At 41.9% G+C, this 24556-nt stretch overlaps 1 protein-coding gene across 6 annotated transcripts in view; it reads right to left on the bottom strand.

Moving 5' to 3' along the window:
- Positions 1-3985: 3985 nt before the first annotated feature.
- Positions 3986-24556, bottom strand: part of LOC6524725 (zwei Ig domain protein zig-8) — a 135692-nt gene continuing 115121 nt past the window's right edge. For 5 of the 6 annotated variants that reach the window (XM_015190362.3, XM_015190361.3, XM_015190364.3 and 2 more), the window contains 4 exons: positions 23420-23630; positions 14832-14959; positions 13699-13867; positions 3986-7286 (listed from right to left, as the gene is read on the bottom strand). In XM_015190362.3, coding sequence (XP_015045848.1) covers positions 6979-7286; positions 13699-13867; positions 14832-14959; positions 23420-23630 — 816 coding nt within the window. In that variant the 3' untranslated portion in view covers positions 3986-6978. Of the gene's footprint in view, positions 7287-13686; positions 13868-14831; positions 14960-23419; positions 23631-24556 lie in introns of all 6 variants that reach the window. The other variant, XM_015190365.2, reaches the window with a different exon arrangement.

Genomic DNA, 24556 nt, shown 5'->3' with positions numbered 1-24556 from the left:
TATTGCAGTCACTACGCCCAAATGATGTAGGAGCTGACTAAAACTGAATTACAAATACACCCAAAATAGTTGGTGCATTAAATAGTTTTTGTTAAAATAAATAATCATATATATCTACATTTTTCACTCAAATTTTGTACAGCCCTTTCTGTTTTAAAAATCGAATTAGCCTTCTGTGAAGTGCAACTGCTTTCTGCATTCGCCTTTAACTTGATTTAGATTTTTGTTGGGACATCTGCTTTCATTCACAGCTTCTTCAAGTAGATTCCTTTGCAGATTTGCTTAATTCCAAATCAATTTAATCTGTTACTTTGAGGACAGAGCCGGCTGTAATTAATTAAAGTTGTCTTGCCAAGAAAATCTCTGAGGACAAACAGACTTTTGTCCCACGGTGCGAAAAGCCACCTTTCTTTGCTGCCATCATACTCAACCATTACTTTGATCCCCCTGGGCTTTCGTATATTCCATGGCCCCGTTGGCCATTTTGTAGTTTGTTTTATTGCAATTGCATTACAAAGTCGCAGCTGCTGACAAGTTGGGTGTTGGGTGGGCGAGTGGCGAGTGGTGAGTGCTGAGTGGATTCAGCGCCCAAAATGTTATTCATAGCCGAAGCGGAACAAACGCTTATTACACCTTTTAATTGGGAATTTATGGCAGACTTGAGTGGATGAACGGATGGGCCAATGGGCCAATGGGCGAATGGGTGGGCAGGCGGTTAATTTACAGCTGGGGCGGACAATAAGTGGGTATCCCTTGTATGCCTTTGTTTACCCCCCCAAAGGACTCCTGCCACGCCCACCTGCCGACTGTGAATTTATGTCGCCCGCCCTCCACTTCGAGGGATAAGCAAATAATCCCCTTATAATTAGCAGCAAGCAGGACAAACACAAAAAAAAAAACAAGAGAGAACGCTATAGTCGAGTTCCCCGACTATCTGATACCCGTTACTCAGTTAGTGGAAGGGAGAAGGAGAGTCTTAAACACAGTTTTTGGCGGTTTGTGGGCGTTAGAGTGGGCGTGGCAAAAAGTTTTTTGGCAAATCGATAGAAATTTACAAGACCAATACAAAAATGAAAAAATATCAAAACATTTTTCAAAAGTGTGGGCGTGGCAGTTTTGGGCGGTTTGTGGGCGTTAGAGTGGGCGTGGCAACATGAATCGACAAACTTGCGCTGCGTCTATGTCTCTGGAGTCTGTATGCTTAATCTCAACTTTGTAGCTTTGGTAGTTCCTGAGATCACAGCGTTCATACGGACGGACAGACAGACGGACAGACGGACAGACGGACAGACGGACATGGTCATATCGACTCGGCTATTGGTCCTGATCAAGAATATATATACTTTATATGGTCGGAAACCCTTCCTTCTGCCTGTTACATACTTTTCAACGAATCTAGTATACCCTTTTACTCTACGAGTAACGGGTATAAAAACGGTGACAACAAGCCGAAAGCCCAAGGACAACAACAGGCCGCCAAGTGGTTAATGTTGAGCAAATTATTAAATTTTTGGACCGCTAAGTGGGGTGTGGAGGTTGAGCGGGGGAGGTGTTTCAAGTGGGCGGCGGGGTCTGTGGACTTAGGAGGGTGGGGGCGTGGCCTAGGCCATAAAAAGATTAAGCAGGCGAGCGGCGTGTTAATTTATGGCCAACAAATATGCTCGACAAAACGTTTAAGCAAGCCTCCTCCTTTTGGCGCTGCAAAAAGGACTCGCCACCAAAAGCCAAGGCCGCGTGTCCTTTTGTGTGTGGGGTCAAAAGGGGGCGGTGGTTGGGTGGTTGGGTGGCAGGTGGCCGTAGTCGCTTAGGCCCGCTTAAAAAGTTGTAAAATTTGTTAAAATACTTGAGCGCGTCGAATAAAGAAAGCATGCGAAAAATTAAACGAGCGTAAATAATATATATAAAAAGCAGCGACAAATGGACAATGTTCGCGAATGGCAGCAGCAAATTCCTAGGCTGGAAGGACTAAACAGATGCCAGATGCACGGGGCAAGTTTGGCGGGAATATTTAAAGGAAGGAACATCTTTGTTTAACTGGAACCAGAAAGGTTAGCTGCGAATGCAAGGTTGAGTGGGTGGTAAGTTTGGGATTAAAGACGTCAAAGGTACAGTCTACAGCTTCATTAGTTTAAGCACTTTGTAGTGCACTATATTGTGATCAAAAGCAATTAATTTTAATCCCTTCTACAGCTATATGATATAGTATCTGCAGTATCCAGTTTTAGCATTTTCCACTGTAAAACCACAGATTTTCGCCTTTAGCCCGATTAATGGCCAATTAAGATTTTGCGGGCTTTTTCAAAGTGAAGCCCTTTTGGCACTCCTGCCAGAACTTGACTTATCCCGAGTAATGGGACATTTTGCCGGTTACTGGCGCAATCTGATGGCTTTCAGCTGGCACGGCTCGGCTCGGCACGGCACAGAATCCAATCAAAATGAGCTGCACAAAGGCGGAGCCGCATTATCCGATGTCGCTGGCATTGTTTGGCCGGATGTCCAGTGCCCCTGCACTTTTGCAGGACGGACGTTAAGGTCCTTAATGAAAACTGTCAGACAATGACAACGATTTCAATCGCACTTGCTGCCGTACTGGCATCCATTGATCTGGGATATAATTATTAATATTTCATATAGGAAACAGTCTCCGGTTCTGTCTCATTATAAAAACATTTAATAAAATTGCGATTAAATTCGCAAATAAAAGTGGCGAATGGGTTGGGTGGGTTGGTTAAATAACGTTCAACTAATTAAGTTAATATGCCGAGACAGAGGGGAGTCGCAATTTATGGCCATTTGCATTTACATCGATTTCTGGAGAGGATTGGTTGGGTTGGACGACGTGGTCAGTGGAGTTAAGGCTTCTTTCATGTCCACGTCGTCCATGATTCAAAAGTGTCGTGCATTATGCAAATTAATTTAACTACAAAAAACAAGGCAATATGCAAAAGTCGTGCAAAAATGTAAAGCGAAATGAATGAAAATAAACGGAAAACCTCACCAGCGGGCGAAATCCAATAAAAAGGAACAAAAAACTGCAGTGCAATCATATCTGACACTGCGAAATTAAATCAAATAAAACATTCAATGCGACCACAGACAGAGACAGATATAAACGGCAGACAGAGACCGAGGGAGAGAGAGAGGGAGAAAGAAAGAGAGAGAGAGAGAGACAGTGGCAGAGCTGTTGGCAATCGAAGCCGCCTAGTAAATTAAATATTAATTACAATAAATTATATTGGAGTGGGCAATCGGATTTCAACGAAAGCAACGCAACTTTAAATGGACGAAAGAATTTTCGATAGAACAACTAAGCTTGAAATTAAGTTTAAATAAATAAGCATTCAATGTGATACACTTAACCGACTTACTTCTTAAATTCCCACTTCCTTTCCCAGCTTAATTTTCACCATTTCCATAAGTGCTTTCCTTTTTGCCATTTTCTTTAGAGTTCACTGCTTTTCAACTGACCATATTTGCAACATTTTTTTCTCATTTTTTCCATTTTCGTGCAGGGCGCTAATCGATTTGGTCGCCATTTTAACACCTGGCCCAGACGGCCATAACTTAATTGCCTAGTTGACATCATTGTATGCATGCACACACACATGCACATGTGGCACACGTGGCACACACACACGCGTTTTGGCAAACACGATAGCCGTGTACTTTTAATTGCACATCATCAACAGCTGGATGGAAAAAATGGCGTATGCATAAATTATATGCATTTTTCATTTTGCATTTTATATTTTTTGTTTTTCCGCACTCTAATGCTGGGTGAGTTCGCTTGGATGTGTCAACAAATTTGTGAGCTATCAAATTAAAGGCTGGCGAATGGCGAATGGCAAATGGCGAATGACGAATGGAATTCCTTTTCCCAATTTCCCAATTGAACCGGAAATGGCCACAAAACGGTCACAAATTGTTCACATCTCGGTGACAGGAGCATTGTTACGAGTTTCCAAATGAAAATACAACGTTTGAGTTTTTTTTTTTTTTTACACTTTTATTGAATTCATATTTGGTTTTTCTGATCGAATCTCCCGCGTCTTTCGGCTCAAATTGCATGGTTTTCACTGTTTGTGTGTGTGTGAATGTTGTGAGTGTGTTTGTATGTTAGCTGAGTGGGTATGTGTGTGTGTGTGAGTGTGTGTGTGTGGCCTGGTAAATAGCTTCCTTAATTTGATCTTAGACCTATGCAATTTAATCCGTAACTCTTGTTCCACGTGATGGTAGGATGCCATTCTCTTACCCTTTTTTCGTAATTATACTTGTAGTTATTATGAATTGTAATATTTCAAAGTGTTCCGTTTCGAATGGAACAACACACATATTTTCCATTGAATTCGGCATTTTTCTTATTTAACCACATTAAAATTGTTTGCTTTTGTCGCCATTGTTTATGCTTAAAATTGTATTTAACATATTTACTTTAAAATTGTTTTTGCACTTCACGCACTTTCTGTTTGCGTTTTCCTTTAATTAACTCTACCACAAAAACAAAACGCGCGGAAAAATGACAAAAAAAAAACAACAACAACAAAATAAACAAACAAAAAAAAAGGATAAATAAAAACCATGGCGCAGAAGGGGGAAAAAACGATAAAAAGAGCTTCATAAAATTAATATACACATATCGAATGAACATAATAACGGGGTCAACACATTTTTAATTATCGCTTATCATTTACATATTTATATCGGTTTCATTCAATTACAATATACCATATATTCATAGGTTTAGCATCTGCAACATGGACTTTATTTCACCTTATTTTATACATAGAAATTGTTGTCGTTTCGATTTGTTTCTTTTTTATTGCATTTTTTGCATTTTTGCTATGCGCTTTTTTCTTTGTTTTTTTTTTATCTATTTCAGTTTGATATTGAATTACATTCAATTTGCTTATAAACATTTAAACACTTGTTTTTTTGTTTTGTTGAGTTTTGCTTAGACTAGTGCATGCGGATAGATGGAGAGGAAAATCAAAGTACTGACAGATACATTTACAAATACATCAACTTTTAAATGCGTTTGCAGCTCCCTGCAAAGGGTAATTGCATCTTGAATTCTGGTTGGTATGATGCTGATATTGATCCTTGGACTCGTTGTCCTTTGGAAGGAGCTTTACTAGTTTCGGCTGGCCGAATCTCGCCACATTCAACACTTGTATTTTATTTTATTTTATTTTTCTCGATTCTTTAATGGGGTTTTCTGAATTTTTCTTGGTCTTTAGTTTGGGGGAGGGTCTTCAATATACTTTTTAATTTGCTAAACGTCATCACATTCATAAAATATATCCTTTTGTTTTTCGTTCTTTGCCCCATCCTCCATCTTCATTATAGTTTATGATACTAAGTGGTACATCATATTCATATTCATATTTATATTCATATCCATATCCATATCCATATATTTACGCTTAGTATGGAGAGTATTCTGCATATTATCTTTCGTTTTTGTTTTTGTTTTTGTTTTGGTTTCATTTTGGAGCGAAAACGTATGAGAAGTATCCAGTGCCTGGCTCACCAGATCTCTAGGGGCTGGGATTGGGATAGGGTTAGACCCTTTCTCTGGGGTGGGATCGCGGATCTGCTTCTGCTTCTTTGTCTGATTCTGATTCAGTATGGTTTTTTTTGTTGTTTTCAGTGTATCTCTATCATTCCACTATCTGGGCTTAAAGTTACAGTTACTGTGTGTCTGTGACTGGGTTCTACTATACTTCATTTCCTTGGAGAGAGTCAGTTAGAGAGAGTTTTTAGAGAAATAGAGAGAGATAGAGATAGATAGAGAGAGACACTTAAATACTCGAGATGAATTAGCAATACGCTTTATTGGATAGTTGGTTAGTTCTCTATGTCAATATCTGCTCTCAATGGCATTTGGTTTTAGCCACTCGTTTCGTTTTGTCAAACATACAACAATAATTAATATCGCTTAAGCCCTAAACACATCAAAATGCCCTATATATGTATAGGTAGAGATTATTCTGATCTGATATATGGGGGAGTAGCCAAAAAAAAAAACAAAAAAAAATATCCATAGACATTAATGCAGATTTGCTTAATATGTACACATTTAATTCAACAATCCGTTGCTAATCTTAGCTAATCTGCCCATCCGTTTTAGCTATTTTTCTTCGGTTACTCCACTCATTTTGCTTACATTTTACTATAGTCTTGAACTTATCCTAGTTATCAAAAAAAATTCATTATCTTTATCGTACTTAAACTTGCCGCAAATCGCACGGCGTTTCCCAACGAAACATCCACTTGCAATTTATTCATAATATGTTTAGACACCTATAGCTTATTCTTGTACTAGAGAATGTGGTTTGTGTTCTTGTGTGTGTGTGTGTAAAAGTTGTTACCAACCCAAAGAAGTTAAGTAGATGAGAATTCATACACTCGTCATCATTTCCTATTACCAATTACTTATCAATGGAAGAGAAATCTCGTGTCAGTGGCTCTATTTACAAGGTGTATTAGTTATTTTCTTTAACGTGCCCCCCATAAAAACGCTCAACTTGACCCCGACACCATTTACCATTACGAAAATCATCGGCTTACCTCTGCTATTTCGTTATCTCAATATTTCTCATGGGGTCCATCCATACTTGTTCCGTTTTTACCCCGTTGCATTTGCTATTTTTGGTTAGTTTTAGAAAAGTGTGATAAATATGTTGTGTTGTTTTTGACGGCGGACCATGTCGGGCTACTTAATTTAGTGATAACAGGATAAGCTCCAGCCCGCTCACAAAGTCCGGTGGCGGTGGAGAAGGAGGCCCACAGGTGGGACTGGAGAGCAGGATCAAACCGGAAACCGGAAACCGGATACCGGAAATCATCGAGGGCCGGCAGCCGGAAAACCAGGGAATCAAGGAACAGGGGCGGTTGGTGAGCGCAAGAGAGGGCATCCTAAAATGCGATTCCAGTTGGCAATTCGGCAGCGTTTCCAGTTCTCGATCCATTGAAGAGCTATGTCCCAGGCACCGGGCTCCTCTCGACTCCCCTGCGGCGAAGATCCTGCGACTCCTCGAACTCCTGCAGATCCTGGCAGTTCCGGTTGCTTCGTTGTCCGCTTGCCTTCTTCGTGGCGAAGGTGCTGGTGTGGTGGACGATCCTGCGGCCGGGGGGCGTGGCCGGGACGAGGGTGGAGCAGCTGGCCACCAGCTGGAGGAGCATCAGTGTGCCGCAGGTGAGCAGGACCAGCGGCAGCAGGACTGGCGGCTGGGTCGCCGTGGAGTTACCGTTGTTGCCCGTATGCATTGCCGCCGGATGCTCGCCTGGAATGGAAACGAAAACGGAAACGGAAACGGTAGAGCGGTCAATGGGCGGTACATAATGATAAGCGGAACAGTGACATATACGACATAAGCACTCACACTTTTACATGCCCTTGCCTATGAAAATATACTAATTAATATTCAACTCTTCTCTTTATAATATTCAGATAGTATTTTACAGAATATATATATTTAGTTCCTGTTAAAATCTCACTGCCAACTGATTAACTCACAAGCAAACTAGTCTGCTGCTGGCCAAGTGAGCACATAAATTTCCGCGAAAATGTTATTCAGATAGTTGGAAAACAATCAACAGCCTGGCTGCGATAAAAATCGCCGCAGACCAATAAAGTCAGCACAAGAAGTTAATTTGGAAGTGGACTTGCAGTGCAGTAAAGACGAAAGCCCATTTCGCAGATCCAGATCCACTAAAATACATTGATTCACAACGAGATGAGCAGAGTGGCGTGGCGTGGAGTGAAATGGAATGTAGATGGGGGTTTTTGGGCCTGCAGTTGTATCTGCATCTGCTGCTGGTGATGCTACTGCTGTTCCCCTTGGAAAATCCAGAAGCTTTATTGCCTATTAACTTAATTGCCGGCAATAAAAACGCCAAGACTGGCTAAAAAAAAAGGCGAGTGGCGGCAACAAAAAACAAGAGCCGCATTCAAAAACTGCCCAACTACTTGGCGGCACTCGACTAGATGGGTGTTTTTTTTTATTCTCTGGAAGCGAAAAGGTGGTTCGAGTGGTTTGGGTGGCTTGGGTGGCTTGCTTGGGTGGCAGTGGGTGGCTGGAGGCACAGATGGCAGATAGGGAGCCATAAATTTTGGCATGAAATGCGCGAGAGTCTTTCGTCGTGGCGGATACTATAGCTCCCATAGCTTCTGTAGCTTCTGTAGCTTCTGTAGCTTCTGCAGCTTCAATTATCATGCATCGTTCGTCCTTTACGAGTTCGTTGATGCCCATCATGAGCTGTTACTTAAGAGTCCGTCTGTGTATGTGTCTGTGTCTGTGTCTGTGTCTGTGTCGGTGTCTTTGTCTTTGTCTATGTCTTCCACTGTTTCAGTGTGCGTGCGAGGGCGCAAGTGTGTGTGACTGGGCCGCACTGTGGGGCTAATACACCTTGTGAAAGCAAGCAGAATACTGATTATGGCTAAGGCAATAAAACTTTGAAATTCTGTTGGATATAACAAATGCAGCAGCATTTACAAGAAACTACAGAGTCTCTAAATGGCATTCTTAATGACTCCGCATAAATTTAAACGATGGCCACCTATTCAATAGGTCAAGTATAAGAAAATAAATCATTTGGGTTTAGAAATTACTTTTTCTTCAAACACAATTTTAGAGCCACTTAATAACAATAGTTTCTATGTAGATTAATGAGTATTCCATGCATATTTCTGTACCACTGTTCGTCACTCCACTCATTTCATCTGTGCAACACCACGTGCTATACGCATTTCAAAAGTTTTCCATGCCGAATGCTAAACGACAACGCCAATAACTCGACGCAGAGCGGATCGTCCAACGTCTCTAATTACGACAGTGGCGGAAAGTAAAGGAGAGCAGTTTCCCCAATTCCCCAGTTAATAGGGTTTGACATAATTAAGCGTCCTGCGTCCTTAGACGCCACCATCCATCCCGACCAGGACCAACTTGCAGAAGACAATGAATTGTCGTCGATTTGCCAGTAGCCAGTAGCCATTCTCCATTCGCCATTTGCCACTTATGACAGCGCCTCAGTCTCATTCGCAGTTTGTGGCATCGGACTCGTCCTTTGAGTGCGTTAAAAAGCAAGCACTTGCAGATAAAAGCGCCATAGAAAGTACACTTAATTGGATTGGGGGTCGGATATTGTGTGGTCCACTGGTCCAGTGTTCCAGTGATTCAGTCGTCCATGTTTGCCTCGGCAGCTCTGTAACTTGGGCATCAACTTGACCATGGAGCTGAGACAGCAGTTCAATTAATGAAAACGACTTTGATGTGTGTGCTGCGGCCCACAGAGTCGACTTTTGTGTGTGGCTAGGTGTAATGATCGCCTTAAATGGCCAAGAAGTCCAGCAAAACGGAAAACCCAGTGCGGGGCTACAAATAGGCGTAAGCGGCTTTGTTCCAGCTTTGAAGCTAGACTAAATTATCAATAATGCAACAACCGAGGAAGGTATGTACAGAGGGAAAAATCTATAGCAATCTGTGGTAGGTAGGAATACATCACAGAAAGTGCCTAGTTTGTTTTAAAAACTCATTAAATTACGTCTCATTTCATGCCCATGAACCGTAAATAGTTGACAAATACGAGTAGGCATTTCATTACAAGATTTCCACTAATCACGCATTTTCCCAGTGTATTCCAGTTGAAGGCGGTCACCAAGGACGAGTTCCGTCCAAATGAGGTCCTGCAACTCTGAACTTAAGGTGAACTGAACTCTAGTCTCGAAAATGGAAGTGGCAAGTAAAGCCAAAGACGAACGAACGGATTCGAGATGACAGTCAAGACAATGAAATGAAAGCACGCTTCTGTGGAAACTGTAGAATATTAAATTAAATGCTGAATGCATTTGTCCGTAAGCTGGCACTCTCGACTCGCTATTGTTCACGGAAATGGTACGAAATCCAAAATCCAACAACGAAAGGTTGCAGTTCATTTAATGAGCACTACTCACGAAAAGAGCAATTAATTTTTGGATGTTTTTTTTAATAGTTTTATTGCAGCGACGAACCCGTACATACATACTAGTACCATAACTGACTGACTGAATCTATAAGAGAAGTCTTTATAACCGGATTCTACTGTATTTACGATTGGTATTTTTGGTATAACTTGGCTAAAAATGGTCAGAAATTTAAAAGAACTACATTTTTGTGCTCCTAATTACCAATACTAACCAACAAAATCACTTTTTGAACGACTATGTTAAAATAATTTTTGGCCAAATTTTCGCATTTTTTGAAAGGGGTAACATCATCAAAATTTGCAAAAAATGTGAAAAATATATAATTTTTTTTTGAAAACGCAGTTCGATTGGGAATTTAATTACGAGCTCAACGAGGTATGGCATTCCATATTCGGACCAATATTTCGAATGTTCTGATCAAAATACTGATATTTTAGTCGCAAAACACAGAAAAACGATTTTCGGCATAAATTCAAAAATCATCATCAAAAATTGCAAAAAATGTGAAAAAAATTTTATTTTTTTCTGAAAACACAGTTCGATTTGAAATTTAATTACGAGCTCAACGAGGTATGACATTCCATATTCGGGCCAAAATTTTAAATGTTCTGATCAAAATACTGATATTTATAGTCACAAAACACAGAAAAACGATTTTCGGCCAATATTCAAAAATCATCATCAAAAATTACAAAAAATGTGAACGATTTTCCGCAAAATTTCAATATGTATTTATATTATTCATTATTGTTATTTTAATCATTAAATATGTAGGTTTATTAATTAAACATGTTTTCAGATTAAATATGTAGCCTGCATCATACCTGGTCAGGTCCATGATGCACTGCATCCAGAATGGCGTCAGGATACCCACATGGCCTCTGGAACCACTATCACACACACACAGACAAACTACTACTTTTACTACCACATTTCAACTTCCGGTCAACATATTTATGAGCGGTCAGAGCGGCTATCCCATGAGGATTGAGTCAGAACTGATTGAGAATTATAAGTACTGGTGGACGAAATTTTGTTTACATTACATTAATTATGTAAATTAAGTAAATTACATTGTATACAAAATAACTTTTGATATGTTTTATGTTTTGCGTTGAATATTACCTATGTTTCAATGTTGCAAATTCATTGTTGCACATTCAATGTTGCAAATTCAATGTTGCACATTCAATGTTGCATATTCAATGTTGCAAATTCAATGTTGCCAATTCAATGTTGCCAATTCAATGTTACAAATTCAATGTTGCATGTTTAATGTTGTAAGTTTAATGTTGCCAATTTAATTTTGCTAATTCAATGTTGCAATTTAATGTTGCAATTCAATGTTTTATGTTCAATGATACTTGTTGGATAAGTATTAATAATAATAATTGTCGAAAATTATTATGTGCATGAATGCAGCAAATTAGAGTAACTCATATGGCAGCGCAGTGGATATTGTTACAACATTTCATTTCACATGTACTTCTGCAACTACAAGTAAATATTTAATATTCCACTTTGCCTAAACGCACTTAAGTCAACGAAAATAAGCTGAAATCGAATATCTGACAACATTGGAGCATGAAATGGAATTCACTTCGACTTTGCAAAACGAAATAAGATGCCAAAAACTTGCTCGACTTTGTGCTCTTGATTTCTTTACTCATTTGCAAAGATGCTGCCGAAAGCTCATTTACCGACTTAGGTATGCCTCGCCGCTCAAAGAGTTCGACTCCACCGGAAGGGGGAAATAATCCCCAACACCCAACCCCTCTCCAAAAAAAGGGGGCGCTACCGGAAGGGGGCGTGATCTCTCTATTCGCTGGCACTTGAACGCCTCTGTGTCGATTTCAATTTGGCTGCGCACTCTCAGCGGCTTTAGCACGGGAAAAATGTAGTAACATAGCTGCACAGAAATATCAAATAAAATAAAATGCAAATTTACATCTTTTATAACTTGCTAACTAGTTATAAACTTTCAATTATAGTTTCAAAACGTTCTAAATTAAACAGCTTTTCTATGAAATTGTTTTGGCTTGCAGTTTGCTTTTAGTGCATTTTCTGATATTTTCTGATTTATCTCCTTACACATATATTTTTTTTAATTTTTATATATTTTATTAACAAGTTTCATGATTGATGCAATCCACTTTGTTGCGGGAAAATGACCATTTCGTGATCGATCTGTTTGATTCCTTCTTTGCCCAGCTCGAGAGTGGACTGTCAGATATTTTATTTTTATTAAATAAACTACTTGAGAGAGGTGGGCGGTAGGTGTGTGGGTGGGTATATCCGAACCACCGACACCCCACCCCCACCCCCTTTCCCTTTTCCTTTTCCCTCCCGCTGGCATCAATACCCATGCCCTGCGGCGCTTTTGCCCGCAACGCTGAGCGCAAACAACTTGTGTTAATTACTTAAGTTTCAGCAGTTGTTCCACTTAACAAGTTGCTTCTTCTTCTTCTTCTGCTACTTCTTCTTCTTCCACACTCTCAAATGCCTTAGCTTCTACTATATACAGTGTTTCTGTTGCTGTTGTTATTATTTTTGTTATTTTAGTCTAATTCCATGGCGTATTTGTTGTAGCGTGCCGCTTACACGCCAAAGTCATTTGCGCTCAAGTTGTTAAACTTTTTGCTTTGTAAGCGCTTTTTTCCGGCCTCAGCGGAAGCGGCGAACGCCGGGCGGAAGTTCAGGGGGGAGTGGCCAAAGAGGGGGGCGTGGCAGCCAAAAGACGGGGAAATCCTACGGCGAAAAAGAGTGAGGCGTCTGCGGCATAAACGAGTCAAAACTTGCGCAAATGTTGATGCTCAAAGTTTTTCCTAACTAATTTTCTTTGACTTTACCATGTGCGTTTGTGTGTAGGTGTGTCTGTATGTGTGTGTGTGTGGAAATTTGAGATATGGCAACAAATTGAGGATATCTAACTTGTGGAGCCAATAGAATCAAGCATTAATGGAATCATAAATCACAAAGATTCGCCATGGTGAAAGCAACACATATTGTATTATAAAATTAAGAGCTATATACTTTAAACACCTATTTTCACCTTGAACGTACATGGTGCTCGTATAAATAAGAAACCTATTTAGAAATGAAACCATTTTCTTTGCAATCGACTTTGTAATGCTGTAGTAAGAGTATAGTGAGTTTTTAAAGCAATTGAATTTCTACCCCAAATTCTCCCATGCACGAAACTGAAAAGCAGATTGCTCATACGCAAAGTTGCCGGCTAATTGTTGGTAAGCAACCCCCGGCGATTTTACTTCCAAAAATCCAAACGGCCAACCAGACGGTGGTACGAGCTTTTCGAAAAACTTGTCGTCAATCACTGGACGCGCTCGTCTGTCAAATAAAGCCAAACAAGCTTAGTTGACTTTTGGGGGCCGCACATTTGTCTTGCTGGACTGGCGCATTCGCAAAGTGACCCCCGACCCACAAGGCAGCTAAGCCCTGCACTGCGAGAAATGTGTTTAAAAACTATTAAGGATAATCCAGCGAGCTAAGTTGGTAAGCAATATCTATAAACTGAGTTTGGCTTTTAAGACCAATCTATTACTAGCTTATAATTTCCCAGCTATATAGTTTGCTATCTGTTCAGTAGGTTAGAGATTAAACCAGTTCAGTTTCAGTTTCCTTTCCAAGTGCAAGGAGAACCAGAGAGCAAGGACAACACTCATATTTGGGCAAGCGTTTGCAGAAAGCGTTTTGCATACCGGGCTACTCACCATCGACGATATGCACGCGCACCGACGTCGGATTGGCATTGGAGGGGGTGCATGTGTAGAGTCCCGAGTCCTGGGTGATGGCCTTCTGCACCAGGAGCCGGCTGGTGGTCAGCACACCTTTCTCGGTGACTAATGATATGCCGCCGCGAGGTGAATCGAAATTTATGATCTGAAATAAATAACGCCGACGGGAGGGGCGACGGAAGGCAAACAGCTTAAGTGCCAGGACATACAATTTTTTTATATTTTTTTCCCAGCGAACTGCTGGGCTAGATTGTTACAATTTCCAGTTGTTGTTGGGGTATAATATTTGGGTTTGTGCTTGTGTTCCTTTTTGGGATGCTGGGTGCAGAGCATGTTAGTTAAATTTTTATTAATGACATCGTGTTAGTCAAGCCGGGTTGCGCTTTGGCTTTGGCTTTGGCTTCAAATGGCTTCGTTATGCCGGGGAAATTTCTTATTTCGCCAGCAACTCCCAAAAAATAACAGAAACATAAAAAATACAAACCGGCAACAGAATTTCCTTGACATTTGCACAGGCAACGAAGAAGAAAAAAAATGTAGAAATGAAAAAAGTGGCCAAATGAGATTGTGGCTGACCAAAGATTTTGTACCTTGTTTGCGGGCTGCGGTTCTTCGGATTTATGTAAATATTTTTTGGTCAACTTAAAGCTGTTAGCTTGGAATTAAATAGTTATGCTTCCATTTACTAAATCCATATACTATGTAAATGACATTGGACATTTGGCATTTTGGCATTACCAAAAGGGATAGTTTGCCTATCTGCTGGCATGATGGAAACCATATGACGAAGGCAAACAGGAATTCCTGCTGGAATACAGCTGGTGTTTGGTTTAAAAGTCGGTACTTTTTAAGAAGACATGCCCAGAGAGCTGAAACTAATAATAATAATCGTAAAAATCCAAGAGACAGCCGCATGCAGGACCCTTATCAAACGTAATTATTGATGCGGCTTCTGTTGTGGCCCGTATTATTATATAATGTTATATATGGTACTTGGGGTTGGTTAGCCATGAATATGTTAGCCTTGCAAAGATGTGCACATGTCAAGTGGTTTTCGTTGCGGTTTCGCGGTATTTATACATTTTTGTGATGGCTTTTTGTGCACTCACCTCGCGGTTGTGGGACCAAATGACGGTTGGCGGCGGTTCCGGTGCGAATTTCACAATGCAAGTCAGATTGATGGTGGATCCGCGGTTGATGTGCAGTTCGGGGCCGCCGATGATGTCGGTGACGGGTTCTGCAAGACAAAGAAGCAAAAAAAAAAATGAGATATACTCGTACATTTAGCCTAAGGATGGGGTGAAATCATTCCTTTTTCATAAGCTGCGGCGCACAAAACACAAAATGGCGCATAAACCATTTTGAAAGCTCATTTCGGTTAAGCCGCAGCAACAATAAAAGTAAAAAACAAAAAGTACACACACGCACACCCACACAGACAGAGAGAGAGATGCCCAAGGACATTAGGAGTCGTCCTGAGCCTGTTTAAGAAAAGTTTATCTACCGTTGCGTTAAATTGTTTTCTTTCCTGCTGCGTAACCAGAGCACATGTACTCAAACCCTCTAACCTTCGAAAACCTCGCACCACGTGCATTTGACAACTACACGTTTGTTTACTTTCTTATTCATCGTAAAACAATTTCTGACTTTCGAGTAACTGAGAACGGCGGATGGCTACAAAAAAAGAAAAAAGAGTAAGCTCGAATAAATGCAAAGTGACAGGGGAAAAGGACGAGAATACTCGTATACGACAAAAATGAGAAATGGTGAGGAACCGATATCTCTCAAATTCAAATGCTGGCCAAAGTAAACAACAAATTGTGTCATTAGTTCAAGGACATTGATTGAAATCTCGGTTGGTCGTAACTAAAATTGGAAATTCCCAACTTGCCCCTCAGACACTTTCGTAAATTCCTACATGCAGTGAGCGAAAAAACTTGCCATCACAATCAGATATTTCATATAATCACATAGACTAATACATCTTCCTTTAAAGTGTCTAAAGCAAGCATTACCCTACAAAATATTTCGGCTTACCTATGCATTTCCAATTAATAGTTAAATTAATTTAAAGTTTATATAACTGTTTTTTTAGTGTCTATACTACATAGAGGAGCCTTTCTTGCTCTCTTCCCTTGTTCAATGCTAATAAATTGGGATTTCTTTGCTGCCTTCTCTCCTCCTCTTTCGCCATCTCCATCTCCATTTCCATCTCCTTCGACATCTCCCTCTCCTACTTTCTTTCCTCACTCTCTCCCCTTTGTCGCCATTTTGGGGAGCTGCAAAATGGCTGCTTTAGCGCTTCCGGTTCTCAAAGAACTTTCGTCGGTGTTTGTGTGTTGGTGTGTGCGTGTCTGAGTGTGTGTCTGAAAGTGCAGTTACTGTAGTCGCTAACGGTAATGTGCTCTCTTGGCTGAAAACGCCGCTAAAGGTTAGTGAAAGTTATGCACTGCCGAAAAGAAAGTGGGCGGCTGGATAGGTGGGCGTGGCATGGCATGGCGTGGCATACCGTGTGTCGGCGGTTTTCCTTCACTTGGCTGGATTTTTTGCCTTTTGGGCTATGCCCCATTTTGCTATGCATCTCGTGCTCGTATCTCTCAATCTCCATTTGAAGTTCTTTATGCTCCGCAGTTATCTCTCGGCGGTACATTTCCGCCCCCCTCGTCCCGCGTTAGTACCACATTTGCCAGAGATTTGATCTCCGAGTACTAGGATACTTGGATACTTGGATACTTGGCTGCTCTGATACTCGGTCAACCTGATGTGCAGTTAACTCTGCGAATAATCCGAGCTCTTCGCCGAAAAGTTTCCCTGCATATCCTTGCGCCACAAAAAGTAACTCAATGGGATTTCAGCTGGGAAATGCCTCGCGAGTGCCATAAGCCGAAAGTTTATAAAGTGGAAGCATTTCAGGGCAAAATGTAGTAACCGAAAAATGCAAAGCAAAAATCAGTTTACATATATGGATATGGTTATTAGCTACAGACTTCGAAGCGGCCATGTTATGGAAACTGGGTAAATAGCTTAATCCAATTTTATTGAAATATTTCAATTAAATTAAAACCGAAATGCATGCATAGCTTGCAATCGCTGAGAGTATTTAAAACTTTGCACTTTGCTTTAAAAGCGAGCAAAACTAAGATCCCAACGAACCCAAGGCAACTTGTTGAAGATAATTTTCGCCTGCACTTTGAAGTGTCACCTTAGTCTGGAAACTTTCTGGTCACATGCCTGAAATATTCAGTCGAACGAACACTTGCATGTCCTTATTTATTCCCTATTTGGTCTCACCTACGTTGGCCGCCAGCTTTTATGGCAATTTAAACTTTGCCGTTCGCAACACATTAAACTTATTGATCCAAAACTGGTTCGGCAACAGAACCCTACGGAATTTGGCCAGAGCCTTTAAAAACAATGCCAAAAAGGACACGGCTAGGGAGGGGGGGTGTGCGTGGTTGCGTAGCAAATTGCGGGTCATTCGGCACATGTGGGCGTTATGTGTGTGGGCCTGGGGGCGTGGGGGGGCGTGGCTTTGGGGCCGAAGGGCGTGGCGCATGTATGTGTGCGGCGAGTTAATATTAAACAAATATTACGCATACGACACAAGGGAGCAGCTGGAAATCATCAAACGCTTTCGCATTGTGTATGTATTTCTGCTTGTGTGTGTTTTGCCAGTTTGAATGTGTATGTGTGTGTGTGTGTGTGTGTGTGAAGCGCCAAGAAGTATGCAGCAGGTTTATTATTTATGCCATTCATGCGGTAGAACATTCAAATAACCCGCCATATCGGTCCGAATACCACCCCACCACCACATTCCATCAGACCCGGCAGGAATTTATGACCTTTTTACTTTTAATTCAGACAAGATGCGGGGGCGATATCTGGTGGGGAATTCCATTTAATGCGGCGCTCGGTCATGCGCTCCTTGGAGCATTCCGAACGGATTATCTTTGCTGATTTTTAGTTTTCCTTCGGTGCTCCAAGTGACCCCATCCCCCATTGCCACTCACCGACTCAATTACCAACCGAATCCGACTTTCAGAACTATACAATGGATGTCAACGTGGCAGAACCATAGATTATTAATAGATCAGTAATTAAACCACCTAAGTAATTGTAACAATATCATTTAAAGAAGATAATAATAATATATATACAAAAAAGTTCCAGCTACTGCAGTTACCCAATGAGCTCATATATTTGCGATGCCACCATCTTGACCGCGACTGTAGTTACCTTGGCCTGCGCCAAGTGCGTGACCAGACTGCAAACGGCAATGGGCGAGATATTAGATATTAGGACAGTCCAATGGGGCTGGGAACCAACTTCAACTCATTAATCAACGTAATTTGGAGTCCTTGGGAGTGTAAACGGCGCTTATGAATGATTCATGGCCCACTTTAGTTTCTCTCCACACAATTCTTTCCTTCCCCCCTTTCGATTTGGGGAACTTCTATTTGGGCGCTCTTATCGAATTAGTTGCTGCATTTGCGCCTTGCACTTTGATTAATCGACATGTCAACATTTGAGCCTAATTTGCAACTTTTATGCCGGGGCTTTCGAATGTGATTTATGGCCGAAAGGCGAACACCAAATTCACACACACACAAATACACATTTATTGGCAGATTGGCGAAACAACCCAAGGAATTTAAATGCCACAATGTGTTCCTCCGTGCGCCTTCGATGCTCCCTGTCACTTTAAGGCATGTAAATCAAATAATAAATTTCAATAAAAAGACAAATAAAACCTATCAAACGTGTGTACGAGTATGTGCCCTAAAATGATTCTCAAAAGGTCGCCTCCACGACCAGCCCATTTGCGTTTTCTGCTTGTTTACAAGCTGATTTTTAATGCCTGCCGAAAAACATTTGATATTTGTTATGTGCCTCGATTTAAGAGGTCTGCGAAATGTCTAGGAACTCGTAAGGACATACTTAGTATGTAACGATAAAATTTGGAAAGGATTTTAACTCAATGACCGACGTCTCTTTAAATCACTTAATTCAGGGCAGCCCATAAAATATTCTTGTTAATATATCAAACTCTTTATTTAATACATCAAAATCGTTATGCTTGTGCCTAAATGAATGCAATTCATACAGAAAATTTTAAACTCAAACTATGGTTTATTAAAGTTCTTTATATACACTTGCCCTATGAAGCAGCCCCAAAAACGCCTCGCAATCTTTAATGCCAACCATAAAAGTGTCAGCGTTTCGGTGCGGAATTTTATATGTTTTCTTTGCTGTCATAAAGGTTAACGTAATGCTGCCTATAACAACACACAAGCACCCACTTAGACAAAATCGGGGGCGGGGGCACGCCCACTTTTTGCGAAACTGAAACTCCGAGAAGGCAGCAAAGGCTTACACGCTCATAAACCTTTATGCGTTTTCAATTGAATTGTCCCGAAGTTTTGGGCGGATCTCGGATCTCGGATGGCGACCTTCATTTTTCCGTTGACTGTGGGTAATAAAATTTGTTGCCGTTGTCGCCATTGTTCTACGAGGCGCGATTTTATGATACCGTCAACATATTTCAACTTGGCAACGAGTCTGAGCACTGAAGTCGACCGAGCGACACCCATTTATGGGATTTATTTAGAGCAAATAATGGCGGTAAGTCATCCTGTATTCAAAATTAATGGGATTTCCTATTTAAAATATATATATTTGCTTACTTGATCACATCTTGCATGATGTTAAACAACTTTATTAGTGATTTAGCCCATCTTAGCATATAGCATCTTATAATCTGAATTTAGTTGGCAGTCAGTGAAGACTGCTGCGTTTGCCTTGAACTTTTGGCCAATTGAAAGGCTACATAGGCAACATGGTTAAGTGGTCCCTGGGCAAAGCGCAACAAGCTATTTGGCAGGGAACAATGGGGACAAAGAGGACAATGAGTTGGCTGCCACGGTCTGTGGCACGTACACGATGCAACGGTTCAATAGTTGATTGGGCAACGGCTTATGAACTTGCCCCGCCGACACATGCATATATAAATGCGAGCTGCGCGAGCTGCGAATTGCAAATGGCAAATGGCGAATGGCGAATTGCGAAATCGACTTTTGTCCGTTGATTGACTCCGCCTGTCCGAACAATCGGGACAAAAGGCAGTACTGGCAAACAGCTTGCAGTTGACAGGATGCAAAGCCAGAATCTATCAACCGTGCATTATAAATTCAATATGCACCACACACACACACGCACCCAAACTCCATGCATACATATTAATACATGTACATCTATATATGGCACTGGAATAAGCGATGGATTCGATTCGATTCGATTCGAATGGAATGGTATGGAATCGAATCGATTTGGACGAACGAGAAATCATTGCACATTTCATAATCATCGAAAGCTCTCGGCGCACGGAATTGCTATGTGATTATGATGCCGGACAAGTGTTGACCCATTTAAGCCCTTTTTCGGTGTAACACGTTTATATTTTGGCAAATACAACATACTATTTCCAAAAGTTTCTGAAGGTATGCAAACAAACATTTGAAGCGTAAGGTACTCTATGTGCGCCTTTCCCTTTCGTTTTGGCACATCCATTATTGTCGTAAGGGCTTGCCACAATTTGTTTCAAGTAAATAACTAACTAATAACTATGTGTATGTCTGCATATTCATTAAATATCGCCTCTGCCACATTTGGCGACGTCTGCTGTCTCCCCCCGAAATCGTAATTCTGTGCCATAAACCTTCTGGAGCTGGGTTTGTCCAGGAAATTGACTTGAATTATTTGGCATTCGACATATCGCATGGCATGTCGCACCCCACAAGCCAATAACTTAACCGGCGATTGCTAAGCCACCCCTCGAATCGCCCAATTTCATGGCGGCTGTCGTCACTGACAAATGCTAAAAACTCACTCACTCGCCCGCCCACCTCCCCCTTCTGCTCTCTACATCGATTCGGTCGGGTTTCGTCACGAAGCTTTCGTCACGAAGCCAATGACAGACGGACGCACTTTATTTGCTGGCATTTGGCATAACAAGAAGGACGAATGCCAACGTTTACCCCTCGACAAGGATACTCAGAGCTACACTCGAAAGAACTGGCTCAGACTTGAAATGATATTCAATATATCTATAAAAGAATTTTATTTCGTTACCAAACAAACCTTAGTGGCTGCTATAACGAAATGGATAAAAAATTCTAGAAGGCAAAATAGCAAGATTAAATGACCACAAGTATAGGTTGCTTTTTGCGAGTGCAATAGACTCAATTTCAGGGTGTGATCTACAGTCAAAACCAGAATAATAGCTTAAGCTTGGGCAGAAATGCGCCGGTTCCCTGGCAAACAACCGCAAATGTGTTTGTGCGTGACTGGGGGCAGGGCCACGCCCCAGTTCGCAACGCCCCCCGTTCCGGTATCCGGCCCAACCTGCAGCCCCTATCCATTTCCGCTCCGCATACATATACAAACATATATGCACACATACTGATATAAATATACGAGTATGTGTGTACACCCCACTCGAAACCCGAAGGCAAAGTGTTGAAAGTGGAATTATGTGTGTTTGTGTTGACATTATAATAATGGTTTGGTTTATGTTTATAGTCTGCTTCATGCAACCGTACACATGTTCGTCCTCTCGTCCTTTCCTCCGCTTCTACAGCGATTCTGATTCCGATTCAGGTTCTGATTCCGATTCCTATTCCTATTCCTATTCCTATACCCACTCCTACTTCTATTACTATTCCTACTCCCATTTCAATGCCTAACGCCCCTTGCAACTTTTGCTGCCATGTCCATGTCCATGCCGCATGTCTGTGTGTGTTTGTGTGCTTTGATTACTATTCAAATATTGTGACAGTGTGAAAAATAAACAAATTTGCATTATTTATTTTCATATTTGTTTGCTTTCGGGCCTGACAGTGACTCCAAATGTGTGAGCCCTGAGTCCTGAGTCCTGACTGAGTCCTGCCTGAGTCCTGCCCAGCAATAAGCTTCATCTGCCACACCCCTGGAAAAACCGCCTCTTCGTCCGACGACCGAAAACGGAAACTTTTCGCACGCTCTGCCCGCCGGAAAAGTTTGCTCGTAATTTTTTTCAACAATTAATAAAAGAAATTATGCATTGAAAAGAGCCGGCTAGGGACGTTTTGATTTAAATAAGACATCTACAAAGAGCCTAATGTATGAGGGTGCAGACGAAAAGTGTTTGCAAAATGAGGGGCGGCCAATAAGGCGAAGTATCTAGGGAAACATACTAATTGATTATAAATTTCAAAACTTTCGAAACTAGAGGGAAGACGTATGTTTAAAGTTTACATTTTTAATGCACGCTTGAAGTGTATGCAGTGAGTAGCGACTTCATTCTAAAACTTATCCCAGGAAATTTAAAATGTTTAGTTATCAGGCACTAATTTGTACAAGGCAATCCATTTTGTTAGGAATTAAGAATTGTAATCCACTATAGTTTTTCCCTTGTGATAAATATATGACGGATCTCTTTCAATCACTTTGCTCTGAAAAAGTAACCACAGCTGCGGTCATGACAAAGTAAATCTAAAATACGCAAAATATTGTGTGTCGTGTCATTAGTTTGCGGCGCCTCAAAAAGAAGGCAACGTTTTCTTGGCATCGCCTTTTTTGTGCCGCATAAGTTGTGATTTATGAGCCGAGGCAGCCACACCGCCGCCCATTCCACTAGCACCAACTTCCAGTTGGCCAGCATTAGCAGCTCCTCTTTGGGCTACTCATGCCCAGTATTCCCAGTACAGTATAGTATGGTATCCACCATCTCAGATCATCACGCGCTTGGTCCTCTGGTCGGCTTGGTTGCTTGGGTGTTCATCGGATGGGCCAGAATGAATCTGGATGGGAGAAACTGGGTGAAACTGGGAGAAACTGGGTGGCGGCGGCCTGTGAAAAGCCATAAAGTGCAAATGGTGCCCAGGGGAATCATCAAACAGCAAAAAGCTGCCATAAAACGACACAAACATGTGCGCAACACCAACACCGCGCGCCAGAGTGGAAATGGTGGATGTGGATGGTGGACTCTGGGTGCCGCGAATGACTGAGATACGGGATGTAGGGATGCAGGGAAACGGGGACACAGGGACACGGGGATACTGAGATACAGGGATAAGGTAGCTGAAATGGAGACCCGGAAATAGATACCCCATCAAGTGGTCAACATTCGTTGGTATGGCTGTGTGTGTCGTTCGGTGTCGGTCTGTGTCTGTATGTGCCCACCATGCCAGATTGGATATCAGTGTAAACATCAAAGTAGTTGGCAAATCACTCACACGTAGCCAACTAAAAGCGCTATGGAGCTGCAGGGGCAGGTGGGGCTTGGCTAGGATGGTCGAGAGTGGGGAGTGGGGAAGTGGTCGTGGGAGTTGGGGAAGGAAATGTAGATGGTGGAGCAATCCCGTGCATGGCATACAAATTGGCGGCAGTTTTGGGGCCACACTGAGCGAAATAACGACGCCGCTTGATTAACTAGCCGAAGAAAGGGGGGGGGGGGGGGAGATGGAAATGGGAATTAATAGAAAAACAAGGCAACGAGGGAGGCAACTAAATGTAGTTGGGTTTCTCGCTTTGGTATCGCAATATTTGCAGGGCTTAAGTAAAGGCACTTTATTGCAAAGACTTGTACTTTGAGTACAAGTAACTTAGTTACTTCAAATATTATATAATTTCAAATGAATACATGTGTTCGATTACTCACCAACAATGTTCAGGTAGACGGAGTGTCCAATTGGGGGCGTGGTCGATATCTGGCACTCGTAGATGCCGGAGTCCTTGCGCTGCGCGTAGCGTATACGCAATGTCCAGTCCTCGGCGTGCGGCGAATGCATCGCCTCGAATCTCTGGTCGGAGGTGTATGTGTAGCGGCCCACGGTCAGCAGGTGTATATCTCTGTGTCGCACCCAGGACACCTGAAAGGACGAAAGAGAGGGGTGGCACTTAGTACTGCGTCTGACGGCGGGTGAAATGGTGTCGAGCTGCCTCCAAAGTGCAGTGCCAAACTGCAAAACTGACTTTTGGGGCTTTTAATTGCGCGCTTAGTCATCGATTTGACTTCTGTGTGTGTCTGTGTGTGTGTGTGCAGTCAGCCTGCACGAGTTTGTGTGTGTTTATTGCACGATTACAGGACATCCTTTGCGCCACACACCCACACACACGCACTGAAGCCACTGGAGAGCGTCGTACGATAAACAATTTAAATGCCAAATTGAAATCGAATGTGGCTGGACCACTGCTTACACCGGAAGAAATTCAAAGGTGCTTTTAGTTGTTAGCCTACAAATTCTTGAGATTCAAAATTATTTATAAAACAATCGTGATGTAACTAATGTTTGCATTGAGTAGCCTAAAATTGCTTGAAGCATCTTCCACAATTATTTAAAAAACACTTAGTTTCCCAATTTGCTTTCAGTGTCGGACTTGCTGAGCTTAGCAACGCGCTGCCTTTTGCGGAACACTCGAAAAGTCCAGGACTAAAGGACTGAAAGTGCAGGACTCGACGCTCCTCTATGCTCTTTGAGTTTTATGGCGAATCAGCAGCCCCCTCGACGGCTCTTAACTGTTGGCCATAATTACGCGCCGCTTAACTCGCTGCCAGGGGCGTGGGTAAATCGGATGGAAGGGGGGCCTGGAATCGGTCCTGACAAATCAACAAACGCATCGCATTTTGGGTGCGGGAAAAAGGATTTTCGGCTGCGGAACGTTGACATCGCCTGTGGTCTGTGGCAATGGCGCGAAACAATCGCATGCCGAAAAGCGTGTGCCACTGAATACGGGACGCCATTGAGGATTTGGGATTTCGGGATTTCGGCATTTCGGATTGTGTTGACTTTGTTCC

This window comes from Drosophila yakuba, chromosome X, assembly GCF_016746365.2.
Source record: "Drosophila yakuba strain Tai18E2 chromosome X, Prin_Dyak_Tai18E2_2.1, whole genome shotgun sequence".
NCBI classification, from domain to species: Eukaryota; Metazoa; Arthropoda; class Insecta; order Diptera; family Drosophilidae; genus Drosophila; species Drosophila yakuba.
This window is presented reverse-complemented; position numbering and strand designations above follow the sequence as displayed.